This window comes from Ascaphus truei, chromosome 3 (assembly GCF_040206685.1).
Source record: "Ascaphus truei isolate aAscTru1 chromosome 3, aAscTru1.hap1, whole genome shotgun sequence".
Lineage (NCBI taxonomy): Eukaryota > Metazoa > Chordata > Amphibia > Anura > Ascaphidae > Ascaphus > Ascaphus truei.
In genome coordinates this window covers 210190488-210206725 of record NC_134485.1, presented here as the reverse complement: position 1 = coordinate 210206725, position 16238 = coordinate 210190488, and the positions used below count along the sequence as shown (strand labels likewise).

General features: G+C 40.2%; 1 protein-coding gene across 3 annotated transcripts in view; it reads right to left on the bottom strand.

Moving 5' to 3' along the window:
• Positions 1-16238, bottom strand: part of CAMKK1 (calcium/calmodulin dependent protein kinase kinase 1) — a 328954-nt gene that overhangs the window by 107226 nt on the left and 205490 nt on the right. For all 3 annotated transcript variants that reach the window (XM_075589999.1, XM_075589997.1, XM_075589998.1), the window contains exons 5-7: positions 11244-11295; positions 9508-9641; positions 7113-7149 (exon numbers count right to left, since the gene is read on the bottom strand). In XM_075589999.1, coding sequence (XP_075446114.1) covers positions 7113-7149; positions 9508-9641; positions 11244-11295 — 223 coding nt within the window. The remainder of the gene's footprint in view (positions 1-7112; positions 7150-9507; positions 9642-11243; positions 11296-16238) is intronic.

The following is a 16238-nucleotide window of genomic DNA, read 5'->3' as shown; positions in this document are numbered from 1 at the left end:
ATTTGTTTTCGGGCGACGTCGTGTCGCCGTCACAGGCACTATAAGCGCGGCCTAACAAAGAAACTGAGGATGAAAGTATTATATCTGGAATATTATTACATCAGTGTACAACTGTAACAAAAAAAGCTCAGTAATCCCCTGGCAGTGCGGAATCAATGACTGGTGATTATATTGTCTAGTTACTAGATATATTAATGTCCCGCTTATACAGGTAGTCCTCGCTATCCAACGATTCACTTTACAACGAATGGCATATCCAACACAACCCTAGGGGCTGTTTTTCGCACGCCGGAATGCGTTATCCAACGTTCACCGCCACTGATTAACATGGGACTCACTTTACAACGGTTTCACTATCAACACTACTTCCAGAACGGATTCCGTTGGATAACTGAGGACGGCCTGTACAGAGCAAAGCAGGACAACGGCGATTATTACTACAGCTAGAATGGAGGTTGGGTATGTAGGTGGAATCAATGTATCTATGCAGATGACCATGTGTATCTTTCACTCCCATTGACTACATAATAGTGTGTTTATTTTCATCCCTTTGGTCATGTTTATGTCTGATAAGTCCTCTATTGTGACCTTCATTGGACTTAATGTTATTGTGTGTGTGTGTGTGTGTGTGTGTGTGTGTGTGTTAAGGTCTATTGTGAATCATTATCCTATCTTTATTAGTACTGAGTGCATTGAAATAGGGATCCTTGTCTCTTTGGATCTATAATCGATAGGGAGCACTACATTTCTGTGACATCTGACAAGATGGAAAAGTACAATACTTCCTGTGCTCAGCCCTCAGGTACAAAATTACCGCTATGCCTGTATCTAATAATCTCTGAACCGTGAAGGAGACAGGATTTGCTACCAAAGGTTGACTGGTGTCAGAGGGGATAAACATCAGTGTCCTACCTCAGCTGCTTCAAAAAATGACCATACAGCATTGTATATGATAAATAATTTTGGATATTTCAGTCACTCTAAACATAGTGACATGGCAGGGTACTGTCATTTTTTTGTCCTGACAAAAGGTCAGAAGGAGTTTAACTATGTATTTTTTTTTAGTATCTTTTTTTGTGTACTCTGCCTCCAATACAGTAGCTCTACGTTTGTGAAACTGATGACTGTTACATTGCTTTTTAATTATTTAAAGCAGAACACCAAGCGGACCATTTTTTTTTAAACATAGCATTGAAGCAGGGGGTCTCCGAAGCTGAACCCCATTCATTTCAACCCCGGGAACCCCCTGCTTCCAAAGGTACTTACCTCTGTAGGGGGTGCTGGCACCTCAACTTTGTTTCAAGGTCCTGGTCATGCAGGCCAATAGGAAGTCGCAAGGGATGATGTCGCGGCTTTCTATTGGCCTGTGTAACCTGGGAGATTTGAACACCGCCATTACAAGAACCCCAGCTAGCTACCGGCACCCCCCTACAGATTTACATATCTTGGGAAGCATGGGACCGACGAGGCTGAACTTAATGGGTTCAGCTCCAGAGACCCCCCTGCTTCAATGCTACATTAACAAAAATGCATGGACTGCTGCTTTAGGAGGCCTTTCAAAACGTCTCCTTCAGAATCCCACTTTTCTTCTTCTATGTATATGATGACTAATTGCTAAATTTACTTTTTAACATAAGGGCTGTACAATTAACCATTGCTTATCCATAAGGATTAGAGGAGGAGATTTCCTGGTAACAAAGGAAAGGGTTTGTTACAGAACAGACAGTAAAACTATATAATATATTAACATTGACGTATGTTCCATCATAATCTCCAAAGTAAAATGGATATATTTTTAGAAAGGAACCAAGGATATGCTGATATCTTTTTAGGAAGGAAAGAAACCGAGGTAACAGCTTGGATAACGTACTGATCCAGGGAGTGACCTGACATTTAGCTGGAGATTTTCTTTGCTTGCCTTCCCCTTGATTAGTAGATAAAAATAGTATAGTATATATCTATTATTAGATACGGTTAAAAAAAAAAAAAAAAACCTTAATGGACACAACCTCAACTGCTATGTTACCTAGTTACCTGTACATAGCGTGCACCATACATTACACCAGGGGTGGGCAACTCCAATCCTCAGGGGCCACCAACAGTTCAGTGGCTCGAAGCAGGGATATTCTGAAAACCTGACTGTAACAGGGATTTATCACTATTTGAGAGAAACTGCCTCTAAATCCAGCAGGGAGCTGGTTAATTGCAGGCATGCAATTAACTAGACTCCACCTGGCCACATTAGAGCTCTAAGAAAAGCCCTGTGTTTGAAACAGGAGAAAGATTTCCTTAGCTCACAATGGAGCTGACATAAGGATAAGGAGGGCTGTGTTCTGTGAGCAAGACAAAAGAGAAAAGAGGACTAGACCTCAATGCCTGGACCCTCAAGCAGACACCTACCCGGATACCACTGACCTGAAGGGCCACCTGTGTTAAGGTGTCGCTGAGACTTCGGGGTAATAAGTGGTTAAGGGGCTTCCCGCCCATAGCATTGCAGAGTGGGGCTGGGGAAGTAATTTAGCCCTTACACAGGGATAGGTGTTTGTTGTTTTATGTATATACCTGTTGGGGGTCCTTGATGACTGGAGTTGCCCAACCCTGCATTATAACTATAACCAGTGTGTAACAAGTACAGATACATACAATGTAGTGTGACCCACAGCACTTGAGAAGAAACACTTTACACAGATGTATAACATAAATCTATACATACATGAGAAAAATAGGAAACCGTGAGAATGTGAATACAGTATGAATATATTACTAGTGTAGTTCCTTTGTAGTGCCGCCTGGTCTTTCATTATAAAGTACAGATACATCGTTTTGACACAGTGCTTCATTTTTACATGTATTGTAAAAAACAATCTGCAAGATCCGAGAAGGAGTCAAGTGAAAGACTGTGGGGCACATTTATTAAGTGCTTGTATGGGTTATCTCACTCGTTCCGGCGTTAACTCCCTGGCACGATGAATGTGCCCCTATGACCCTTATTCTGTAATAAGGGCCTATTTTACATTGAACGCAACCACAACCAGAAAATCATGCAATGCATCATATTTTTCTGTTGATACATTGACCCCTCCACTGATTAATATCATTCAAATTGCATACAAAAGCCTTTGTGTCCCTATAGAAAGTACAGTAAGTAGAATATGTAGTACTGTATCCTATGCCCAGTAAGTGAATTGAAGAATTAGGAAACATCTATAACTATAGAAAACTGCTGTTCACCGCTAGGAATTCTGCTATTTATAATGTGTATTTTTACTGCTATTTGATATTGTAATGCGTCTTCTATGAACTCTAGCGAGCACATATACATTGCCAGTCAAACATGAAATACTGTATTTGAATTGCAAGCATGCCTGGTATTTATTTGCAGTATTGGCAAGTTTACAATTCTTCTTACCTTTTTCTTTTTAAGTCGAACTGTGTTAGTTTTATAAAAGCCTAAATATTGACATTAGCCATATTATTTGACAGCTGTAAATAGAGATGTGTCTGAGAAAAGCAAACATTTGTCAGAGCAACACCATGTAATTTAAAGGAGCAATACAGGCAATATCATACGTGGGTTTTTTTTTTTTAAATAAATAATTTCTGTTGTATTAGATAATACTTACTACTTTATATATATTTTTTTAATTATTATTCAACTCTTAATGAAATTTTGAATGAGTTTTAATATACTGAGCATCTTGTGATTTCTATGGCCTCGGCCATGTTTAGCGCTTGCTGGCGGAAGCGTGCTGCCGCGCGCTCCCGCTCAGCACTGAGCCCCTACAGCCACAATTAGAGCGGCTTTAGTAGGGGCTCACCTGCGCTTCCGCAAGCGCGCGGAAGCGCAGGTCTTAGAGGAATTTAAAATTCCCCGGCTTGCTGGCGCAACAGGCCGATCACGTGAGCGGTTCGAACAATGAGGGAGAACCAGCTCCGTGACGTCACTGGCCCGCCCCCGGCCAGTGACGTGCCCGCCCCCTGACGGCCCGCTGACAGCGCGTGCGGTAAGCAACCACAAGGCCAGGGAAAGCACCCGCTTTCCCTGAGCCTCAGCGCGCCTCAGCGAGCAAGCAGGGAGCCTGGCCGAGGCCTATAGCAGGCTTCAGCACACCTCCCCAGCAGTGTGAGATCTTTGTAACACTTTCCTGTTTGTGATAATTTGTTGCCAATATTCCCAGCAGTTTGAGCTGTAAACTGTAACAAAAGAGAATGTTACCTTAGTAATATAAGAATACATTGTAGCTGCTGTGCTACACTTACTGAAGGATTGATTTAAAACTGAAAGGTGGCCATTTAGTGAACCCTGGGAAGCAGCATTTTGCTGATCGATCATGGGAGAACAAATTGATTGGCAGCTTAGGTCATTAGTTTTCAATAAAGGTAATCAAAGGCTGCATATATTTAAAGAAATAAAAGTAAAACATTATTTTTTTTTAAAGTGCCGCTTGGGTGGCCTCCTTATAGGACCAAACAGCTGAAAATAAAGTATACAGACAAATGTGTCTGAATGATAAAATATTAAATTTAATAGCAGATCTCAGTAAAAACTATAAAAATAGATTTCTATATTTAAATATAGAGTAATCATATAGCTCAGTGGTGCGCAAACTGGGGGGCGCAAGACTTTTCAGGGGGGGGAGGTGTTTACAAAGGCGAGGCCTCTGAAAGCGCGAGGCCTCTGTAAACTTACCCGGGTCCAGTCATGCGTCTGACAACGCGGCGTCAAATGACGCCTGTTGCCATAGAGACATGACGTCAAATGACACCGCAGGTCACATGACCCTGCAGCGTCATTTGACGCAACATTAGAGAAGAGGGGGGCGCGACTGAGGAGAAGAAAAGGTAGGCGTGTGCAGCGCAGGAAGTTTGCGCACCACTCATATAGCTAGTGCTTAAAATAACACAAATTACAAGGAAAAAGTAGTAATTTTAAAAACTAGTCAACACCTCCTATGGATAATAATAACACGCAACAGTTTATTGTGTGTTTTTTTTTTTTTTAGTTCACCATTTACTTTCATTTTTTTGCATTCAAATTGTAGTATAACAAATGGATTAATTTGTATACATAGCTTCCCTATGCATCTCGTCACACGGTATGTTCTGTCGCTATGCAGACACTTGTCTGCGATGCCATTTTGAATTGCTCAAAAGCAAACCTGCAAGATAAGCGGGCAGGGCGGGAGATAGGTAAACAAAAACAAACAACCACAGAACATATTACTAGAAAAGGATTCTCACTGAACACAAACAGTACCGGGTACAAAATCATCAGTCCCAAAACTACTAGCAGGGAGCAGCATCTTGCTTTCCGGTTGTAATCCTTAATGAAGTCTGCTAACGTTTGTTGATAATGAACAAAGTAATATGATCACATAAATCTTGGCTGTCTACCCCCAATATTACAATGGGTCATTGGTTTTTAAGAGCCCAATGCAATAAACTACTGGGGTGTGGGGAGGTTGTAATGAAATGACTGTGGTAAGCATTTAAGGGGTGTGGTATAGATCGGACATTGACAAATAGTCTCTTTAAAGGTCAGAGTGACATCTAAGCTGTATGCTTAATGTAGAATAATTCCACGATAAATCAATGTAACTCCATAATGCAAGCTGGTGGCATGCGTTGGGGAGCGCTTAACTGAAGCAGCAGAGCATTCCTCCTTTACAGCAACACATTTTCTAGCACAGACCATCACTTTTCATAAGCCTTGAAGTGCGGTTTCTATGAATGCAGAGGGGAGTAATAAAGAAAGCTTTTCCCTTGAAACAGATTCTTTACCTCTACCTTTTATCTCTGCCTTTATATACCGTTTTGTCAATTGTACTTCCACTAGGATGAAAATCCTATCTGAAATATTAAATCGCTGCTTAGAATGGGAAACGTACCCTTATAATACTAGGGCGAAATAAATAAATAAAAATCAAATACGAGTACCTGTTTTTAGATAATCAACAAAATTCTTACTATCACGTTACAACTATAACCAGATTTTGATGTCCGATAGTAGGAGGAACGCTATATGAAAGACAAATAATGGTGCAACAAGGCTCTCTTCCTAAACATTCACCAACAGGACTGTATGGCCCCCGCCTGCGAATTAAGAGTCAATATGAAGCGAGGAATAGTTGCAGGCCCGCTACTTGTATATTCTCTTTCATTATGAAATATTGACTAATTGTACAACCGCGTTTTTTCTGCAAGGCTGGCTATCCAGGTGGTGAGTTTTTTTGCACCTGCCACTATTTCCCCATGTTGATGCCTACAGACGGGTGGGTGCCAGGCAGTCTTGTTTGCAGTAAAAAACTGAGATAAAAGATTTTGAATAATGAGCACGACATTAAAAAAAAAAAAAAAAAAAAAAAAGGAGGCATGTAGGACTCGTGGATTTAGTTGCCTGTATTAAACACCAATCTTATTTTGCTAATATATTTTAAGCAGTTTTTTTTTGCCACGGAGATGACAAACAGCCATACATTTTAGATCTGCTACTGGTTGTTTCAGTTGCACACTGTGACTGTCAGTCATATTCTCTGTACAGCCCAAAACAAACAAATACAATAATATAACAGCACCAGTTCCTCCAAAAGAAGCTTTGTTTGAACTGCAAGCATTTTAAAATGAATGTGCTTCATTGTTATGCACTTAAAGTAATGACTCAAAATAAGCGATTGTGCTATTCCTATAATAGCACTGCAAGACCTCCATTAAAGGTGGCAATGTCTTTCTTTACAGTACCCCCGCATCCTAACCTGTATAATACACTTTTTTAAAACAAACAAGCCCATCACAGGTTTTTTTTTTTTAAGAAACACATTGCTGCCTTGACTTACTATATCTAATGCAATAACTAAAAGCAATTATTAGGCACAATACATGACGACATGTAAGGAAACCTGCACAGTGGAGACATCTACATCAGTAATCACAAGCATCAACCTGTCGTAAACTGAATACAAAACTGACAAACGATATAAACTGAAATTGGAGGTGTGATTTATCCATTCACTGCCAGTGTCTGACAGTTTCTATTGTGTTAACGTTATTCACCCACATGCTAAATAACGTAAGCACCATAAAACATATTACAATAGGGAAAAAATATATATTACCCATATAGAGGTTGTCTTCTGCAGCATCATCCAGCACCTAAAGAAAGAGTGGACATCATGTATTATGAAAATGATTACCAACTGCTCCAAAAATGAAAATTTAAATGAAATATATACACACAAGACATATGCTTGGTAAGCAAATGAACAAGACGCACATTATTTAAATGTAAAAAGTGCCATTATAACAATATATTACTGCAATAGAAAAAAAATGTACACCGTGAGAAAATCCACAGGAATGAGATCAATCAGTAAAAATCCATGACTGTTCTATCAACGTATTCATTACTATTCTATTCCTCTTTCCCCAGCCTAGCAGAAAATAGGGAAGTCAAGTGGAATGATCCCCCACTCATTAGAATGTTGACTTAATCACTGAAAATATCAACAGCATCACGGACTTCAAAGGAGTCTTATTGATAAATGTCAGTATTACTGCAATAGATCTTTACATTTTAGTCCTGAATACTTAAGTATCGCTCATTAGGACCGTTGAACCTTGGAAGCCGTGCACTAACAGGAGAAATGGAAAATAAAAAGTAACAGACGTTTTTACAGGACACTAAATACAGTATACAGCAGAAAAACACTTCTGGTAACCAAACAAAAGCACATGGGGGTTAATGTTCAGATATCGTTACTGTAACTTATAAAATGTACAATGGTTCGCTTTCACGCAATGTCAACTGTATGTATGAAAATGTCCCCTGATTTCAGTAAAACATGTCTGACCAATGATAAAAAGAGAATTGCTCTTTATTTTACCTGGTTTATTTAATGGGAAGCAATAAATTCATTTTTCCCACAACAATTCTCAAATATTTCTTTAAGAAAAAAATCCTACAAAACAGGTTGTTCCATTTAATTGTAAGATGTTCTTGCTTTGAAAATCCAACAGAAAGAGATCCGGTTCATATAATTTGAAAATAAATATTGGTCTAAAAAATAAATAAAAGGTGCTTGGATCTTATGTTATATTTTCTTTTCCCTCAAAAGGTTAATTCAGTATTACTTGCGGTAAGTAAAAGTCCATTCACAAGAAAATCTATAAAACACCAGTGTCGTTCTAACTGTTGTCGAACGTCCATTTTATATTAAAACTGCTCTAAGAAGAAAAACAACTAGAAATGTATAGGTCACATTTAACACACCTGCCTCTATTACTGTATGGTTTTCTACTCGCCTAGATTTTAGTGCCATGGATGAAAACTTCGTGCCCTTCTACATGAATGTTCACTACACAGGACATCAGGGAACAGAATACGATTACCGTTTATGGATATGGGGAAAAAAACATCAACAGTATTGCAGATTTCAATGGGATCAAAGTGCTAAGTGAAATACTACTTAAACAAAACAAGTAAGACTGTCTACACAAGGCAAGGGAGAAGCAACGTGATTTTTAGATAAAGTTGGCAATGAGTTAACATAAATTAAGAACCACAAATGGAAACAGTAGTGAAGATTGAACATTTATGTTATCACAAGGATTAATTCCCCCCTGCTCCAGGAATGGTATTATTATTTTAAGATGCTTGAACCAGTAAACCAGTGAAATCCTAGTGCTTCTGGAAATCAAAATGGCCACAGAGTGCATAATTTCCCTATTTAATTTACTGTTTTTAGCACCATCCATTTTCTGTACCATGGCTTTGCTTGTAAATATCTACTGAAGGGATAAGACAGTGGGACAACAAGGTACTTTGAGTTGGGGCTGCTGCTTTAATATATACAGCTCAACCCCGTTATAGCGTGATCCACTTATAACGCGGTGTGAGCGTGGCTCCCAATAATAAGCAGATCGCCTACCATGCGGTTTTGTAGCCTCCTTGCTTGTCATGTGCCAGGTGGCAGGGAGCTTGATGGCTGCGCCACCCCCTTCCTCCGGCATCAAATGACATAGAGGGGCCATGTGACGTCACATCGCCATAGCAACGCGACATCACGTGACCCAGCGGCGTCATTTGATGCTGGTTTCCAGGGAGAGAAGAGCGCTGCCAGCTGATGCAGATGCCGGGTACGTCCTGTGTGGGGGTGCCGCTGCGCCACGGGAGTGCTGCTCCTCCGGGAGAGCTGGGAGTTATCCCAGCTCTCCCCCTCAGGCGGCCGCGGAACCCTCCGAGGGGTGCAATGTTCGCGGTGAAATAATTTTTTTACGCGATCCGCATATAACACGATCACATTATTTGGACCCCAAGCACCACGCTATAACGAGGTTCAGCTGTACGTACTATATGAAGAATGATTGAAAACAGCAGTGTCTACATAACCAGTTCTGGCCTATCTAATCATTTCTGTGTCAGGCAGGCCTACACACATGTACACTGGTGCTGAAGGAAAGCGATTTTTAATGTTGGAGAGATCAGCAGGACAATGAGATTGAAGTACATACCTCAACCAATCGGACAATGTTAATATGATCCAGTTTTTTCAAAATAGCTATTTCTTGATAAACTCTGTCCAACGGAGCCATTGGTTTCGCCTGTTCTCCAGATGCAGTTTTTGATCCTCTTGGGGGAGGTCGACCTGCAGGGGAGGCAAATATTTGAATAAAAAAGCAAAATCAGCGTTTTGTTAGAATTTTAGCACACAGATTGGGATCTGTGAAGCCATATAAAATGCAAGGCAAACTCAACGAATACATGCAAGGTGTTTCAGCATATTGAAGCTTCTCAGAAATTGCTGAGTGAAAATCAGTTATCGTGTTAAGGAGCTGGCATTCTGTAAGGATTTTTATACTGAGTAATAAAACATTACATATTAATCAAAATCTTAACAATGGAATAACAATTTTACTTGAAAAAATGTTCATTTAAGCCGAAGAAGCCCAATTTTCTGCAGGATTAGTAGTACCAGTTCCTGGATGAATTCTCACATACAGGCAGGCACAAGAACTGTGGGGAGTAAGATATTTCATGTTCTAAAGAAGTAAACAGAAGAACATTTTAAAAGTTTAATTTGGATGAATATCTGTGAAGTTTTCAGTGCAGGTGCATTTTACAGGGCTTTATATCTGCCCTGATGCAGCTGGATAATTAATTACAGCTGGACCCCAGTATACAACATGTAATGTGTTCCTTAAGCAAATTTCCCAAACCAACATACACCCCTCCTCTGCCACTCTACTTGTCTTATTAGAGGTCTTCATATATGCAGCCCTACATATTGTCGTTTTAGAGGTAAAAGTAATTAACCAAATTCTCTGAATACTGAGGAAAAGGTGATTGATTAAATGTTCTTTTTGAGAGGAAAAAAAATCTGTATTTAAAAAGGAAAGTATGTTGATATGACAAGTTCTGAAGATTAGGTGTCTTTAATGAGTCCTTCCAATGTATTTTCTTTACGAAGCCTATTTTCAAGAAAAAAAAGGTAAAAAAGCACTTAATGAGCTTTACCTCTACAACGGCGATATACTGTGAGAAAGATCCAAGCTATTTAATTCAATAAACAAAATTCCCCATTGATGTCAATGGGGAAATGTGGCTAAAAACGTCCCGATCGGCCGCATTGGCTGATATAGAATACGCTAAATCTCTCGTGCCGTCTCACCTACACCGACATGACTACTCACACCACTCAAATCCAAGCGTGTGAATAGCACCAACTGTCAATTGACTCAATTCTAAAAGTATTAGGTGCATGCTGGACTAGATGTCACCACCAAGGCATCCAAATACATACATAGATTAGAACAAATGTCCACAGTTCTCTTTGATGCAAAAATAGAAGACTCACATATGTTGTAGCACAGTTACAGAACAGATGTCCAGAAGGAGCTCCATAACCTTCTGATGCAGGAAAAACACCTCACAGCCCAATCACAAGCATGGACCGTAAGATGTCTTCCAGCACTCAAAGGTGTCTTATGACAGAAGCCAAAACGCATTCATCTGAAGAAGGCAGAACAGCACAAACTGGATATTTCCTTGTGTTTAGACCCTGGTTCTATCTCACAGTACAGCTTTCAGGCACATTTCTTTCAAACTTTTGTTTCATAATGCAACATACAGTATAACAGCTAGTTTATAATACAAAATTCAGCTATCAATAGTCCATGTTATTAGTCACTTGGGTAATTTTGTAGCACACAAACTACTACTGTAGGTTTACCAACATCAAAATACATACGTGGAAAGCCGTATTGCTTCAGTAACCTCTTTTTTGAAAGGACCTTCATAGCCTAGAACGAAAAAGAAAATATGATCAATGGATTGGTAGGGATTATCACTTTTTGTGGGATGCCATGTACAATCCCAATTGCCAGTGATTCAGCTTCAAAGACGCAGAAAAGAGAGACTCCCTTTTATTCTCAGGACCTATAACTTCACAGTTTTTTTATGTCCTCCTCTAAGATTGTGTCAAAGCTGAGATGAGAGCTCAGAAGTGTTACCACGAAACCCCTCCAGTTTCTCTTATACTTCATGCACATTGTTCACTATACATTAACTGCTTCCCATCATAGTGAATGGGGGAGAAAGGCAGAGAAGTACATGGGCAAGTGTACCAGCTATGAGGTTAGTACAGTCAATACTATGTAAATAACACTGAAGAAGTTACCAGTATACACAGCAAACAAAGGGCTCTACTAGGAATACGAATACTACAGTATGAAGATAACTGCACCACTCACATAAAAAACATTAGGAGAAGAGCATTCTTACAGTGAACTGCAAACAAACACAATGGTAAAAGCTGATGAGACATGGTGACAGGAGGAGTAAATTTAAATGCATTAGGGATATCCGTGCACAGCAGTATACAAAAACATCTAAACACAATAATTATGGCTTAGATGTGAAAATGTTAGGCATCTGTGATACATGCTGAGAAGGCCGTCTAGAGTACATCACATAGTATGCAATCTGTGTTATTCATATTTGTAACTTGTGCATGTGCCAAGAGGCTCATTAGATGAATATCCAGTCAAGATTTGCAAACAACCATGGGAAAGCATAACAGCATGAGGTAATAACAGGAGATTTGCGTTTGGAGAAATAAAGGTAGGCTTTTATTTAGCCAAAGTTCAGCAACAAAAAAATTGGGTTTTTTCCTCAGCCAAAGTTAAGTAGTACAAAGAATAGTTAGGTCCGGAAATAATTGGACACTGACAATTTTCATAATTTTGTCTCTGTATGCCACCACAATGGATTTGAAATGAAATAACCGAGATGCAATAGAAGTGCAGACTTTCAGCTTTAATTCAAGGGGTTGAACAAAAATATCATATGAAACGTTTAAGAATTGCAACCATTTTCATACACAGTCCCCTTATTTCAGGGGCTCAAATGTAATTGGACAAATTAGCACAATCATAAATAAAATGTTCATTTTTAATACTGTCGAGAATCCTTTGCAGGCAATGACTGCTTGAAGTCTGGAACGCATGGACATCACCAAACACTGGATTTCCTCCTATGTGATGCATTTCCAGGCCTTTACTACAGCTGTCTTCAGTTGTTTGTTCGTGGGTCTTTCTGCCTTAAGTGTTGTCTTCAGCAAGTGAAATGCATGCTCGATCGGGTTGAGATCAGGTGATTGACTCGGCCATTGCAGAATATTCCACTTCTTTGCCTTAAAAAACTCCTGGGTTGCTTTCGCAGTATGTTTTGGGTCATTGTCCATCTGTAAAGTGAAGCGCCGTCCAATCAACTTCGCTGAATTTGGCTGAATCTGAGCAGACAATATATCCCTATACACTTCAGAATTCATCCAGCTGTTTCTGTCACATCATCAATAAACACTAGCGACCCGGGGCCATTATAAGCCATGCATGCCCATGCCCTCACACTGCCTACACCATGTTTTACAGATGATGTGATATGCTTCGGTTCATGAGCCGTTCCAAGCCTTCTCCATACTTTTTTCTTCCCATCATTCTGGTACAGGTTGATCTTAGTTTCATCTCCCCAAAGAATGCTGTTCCAGAAATGGGCTGGCTTTTTTAGATATTGTTTGGCAAAGTCTAATCTGGCCTTTCTATTCTTGAGGCTTATGAATGGTGTGCACCTTTTGGTGAACCCTCTGTATAGTATTTGCTCTCGTGAAGTCTTCTCTTTATGGTAGACTTGGATAATGATATGCCTACCTCCTGGAGAGTGTTCTTCACTTGGCTGCATGTTGTGGAAGGGTTTTTCTTTACCATGGAAAGGATCCTACGATCATCCACCACTGTTGTCTTCCGTGGATGTCCAGGCCTTTTTGTGTTGCAGAGCTCACCAGTGCGTTCTTTTTTTCTCAGAATCTACCAAACTGTTGATTTGACCTCTCCTAATGTTCCTGCTATCTCTCTGATGGATTTTCTCTTTTTTTGCCGCCTAAGGATGCTTTGTTTCACTTGCATTGAGAGCTCCTTTGACCGTATGCTGTGGGTTCACAGCAACAGCTTCCAAATGCGAATGCCACACCTGGAATCAACTCCAGACCTTCTACCTGCTTAATTGATGCTGAAATAACAAAGGAATAGCCCACACCTGTCCATGAAACAGCTTTTGAGTCAATTGTCCAATCACTTTTGGTCCCTTGAAAAAGAGGGGTCTACATACTAAAGATTTGTAATTCCTAAACCCTTCCTCCAATTTGGATGTGAATACCCTCAAATTAAAGCTGATAGACTGCACTTTACGCCCATATTCATTATTTAACTGTAACTTTAATTTATTTTGGTACACAGCCGAAATAACAAAACTTGTATCAGTGTCCAATTATTTCCAGACCAAACTGTATATGCTAGTGCTGAAGATAACAGGGCAACATACCTTAGTCAAAGTTCAGCAGTACAAAATACAGCAACAGAAGCTCCAACCCAGTATGCCTTTGCAGTCCAGAACAGCAGCAGCACTGGACTGCAGGCTGCCTGGTTTTAAAGGAATCAGCGAACATGGGTCGTTAGTGCTCATGCCTCCTCTAAGCAGGAGTTAAATATTGGAGTGTATCTGCGGCACTCCCTCTAAATGATATTTAAATATATCAGTCAATAAATATCAATTGGTTAAAAATTAATTAAATAATAGTTGGGTTGGAAAGCTATACATAGAAAACCAATATTATACTGGCTCCTTGAGAGAACTGCTGCTCAACGTGGAAAGGATCCTCCCTTGATCCTCATAAGGCAGTAGAAGTACAGTTGTGGTGAGCGCATGGTGAAATATAGAAGTATATATGGAAAACACTCAATTAGTGATATACAGTAGTTTAATACTAAAAAAGACAATAAAAGAGTAAAACAATAAAATAGAGTTCTGATAGGGGTGAAGGTGAGCAGGTAAACATAATAACAGAGGTACTCACACGGCCATGTGTGAGACCCTCACAGAGTTTCTTAAAGTTCGGGTTTCTCCCCTCAGGATCAGTCCATAGGTTCCTGGATATCTGTGCTGTGGACAGTCTGTGTCCTTGCAGTGATCCCAGAAAGGATGACAGTCGTAGACACATAAAATATATGAAGTTTATTGAAAACAAGAACGAGTATAGAATGACTCACATGTAAAGAAAGAACTTCCAGCACTGGTAGCCGCGTTGAGTTCCCCAATGTGGTTTCCTCCTGCTTCCGTGTCCTTTGAGGATTCTCCAGTGCATCACAACCTTACACACAGCAACACGAATCATTCCCTAGGGTCTTCTCAATCAACGTTGCTCCCTAGGTTTGGATTACGCATGCGCAGAAGCCCAAACCTAGGCTTGTGATCCCGGGAGCAGATAAGTGTTCTCGTGTTTTAACGAAGGAAGGTTTAATCAAACGTTGATTGAGAAGACCCTAGGGAATGATTCATGTTGCTGTGTGTAAGGTTGTGATGTACTGAAGACTCCTCAAAGTACAAGGAAGCAGGAGGAAACCACATCGGGGAACTCAACGCGGCTACCAGTGCTGTAAGTGCTTTCTTTACATGCGAGTCATTCTATACTCGTTCTTGTTTTCTATAAACTTCATATATTTTATCTGTGTCTACGACTGTCTTTTATTGTCTTGTATAGTATTACACTATCACTAATTGAGTGTTTTCCATATATACTTCTATATTTCACCTTGCGCTCACCATCACTCTACTTCTTAGGAGTTAACTATTAGTTGCCCAAACAGGGCTAGACTTTTTCTGAGAGGGTTGAACCTGCTACACTCCTCCGCGTTTGTGGGTAGATAGGGCTATCCGCGGCCGAAACCTGTCCCTCCACTCCCTCCCAGGACAAGGTCAGCATTTGTGTTCTCCTTGCCGGGCCTGTGCTGGATGTTAAACTAGACTGGCTAGAGGGAACGGTACCACCTTGTCAACCTGGGGTTGGAGTTTTTCATGGTATGAAGCAATTTTAACATGGTGTGATTGGTAAATAATACAAAATGGACTCCGGTTAAATTATATTTAAGGACTCAATTTCCCATTTTACTGCCAAGGCCTCCTTTTAATCTCTCTGTGTAGTTCACCTCTCTAGGGAATAATTTCCGGCTTAGCACACACTCCCCAGCTTGCAGCAGAGGAAAACATGATAGCACCAAACCGTGAGCTAGAATCTCTATAGTTTGGCTCTATTGATTTGCACTGACTTGCATTGTTGTGCTGATATCTGACTAGAGTGCTTTAATCTGGACAGTGAGTGTGGCTCTGCATCTGCTGACCAGAGTGCTCTAATCTGACAGGTTACTTGATTTTGCATTTAGAAGCTTGACTATGTTCATACAGACTCCATAGTACCTGAACCAGGGCTCTTGCTACTATCTATACCAAGTTGGGTGTGCCTGGGCTTACCCCACAGAGAGCTTTGTGGTTGCATGAGTTCACTTATTTTTTTAGGAGAAAAGAATTAAGGGTGAGGGAAGTACCCTATCCCCTGTCCTATTATTCACTTTTTCCCACAGGAGTCAGTTGGCACCTTTAGTAATTGTTACCCCCCCCCCCACTTTTTTTTTTTTTTTTACAATTACTGTACATCTGTATCTGTATGTTTATTTTGCTGATATATCTGCACATCAAATTTCCTATTTTTTGCTTACCTCCAGACTATCATCTCATTGAGTGCTGGGAACTATTATTTTTGTTAGTATTGCTTTGGGAGGGGTTAGGGTCCCCCTTGTTTCCATTGCACCACATCCTCACACTATTATCTTATATAGATTCATTGAGTGCGGTCTAC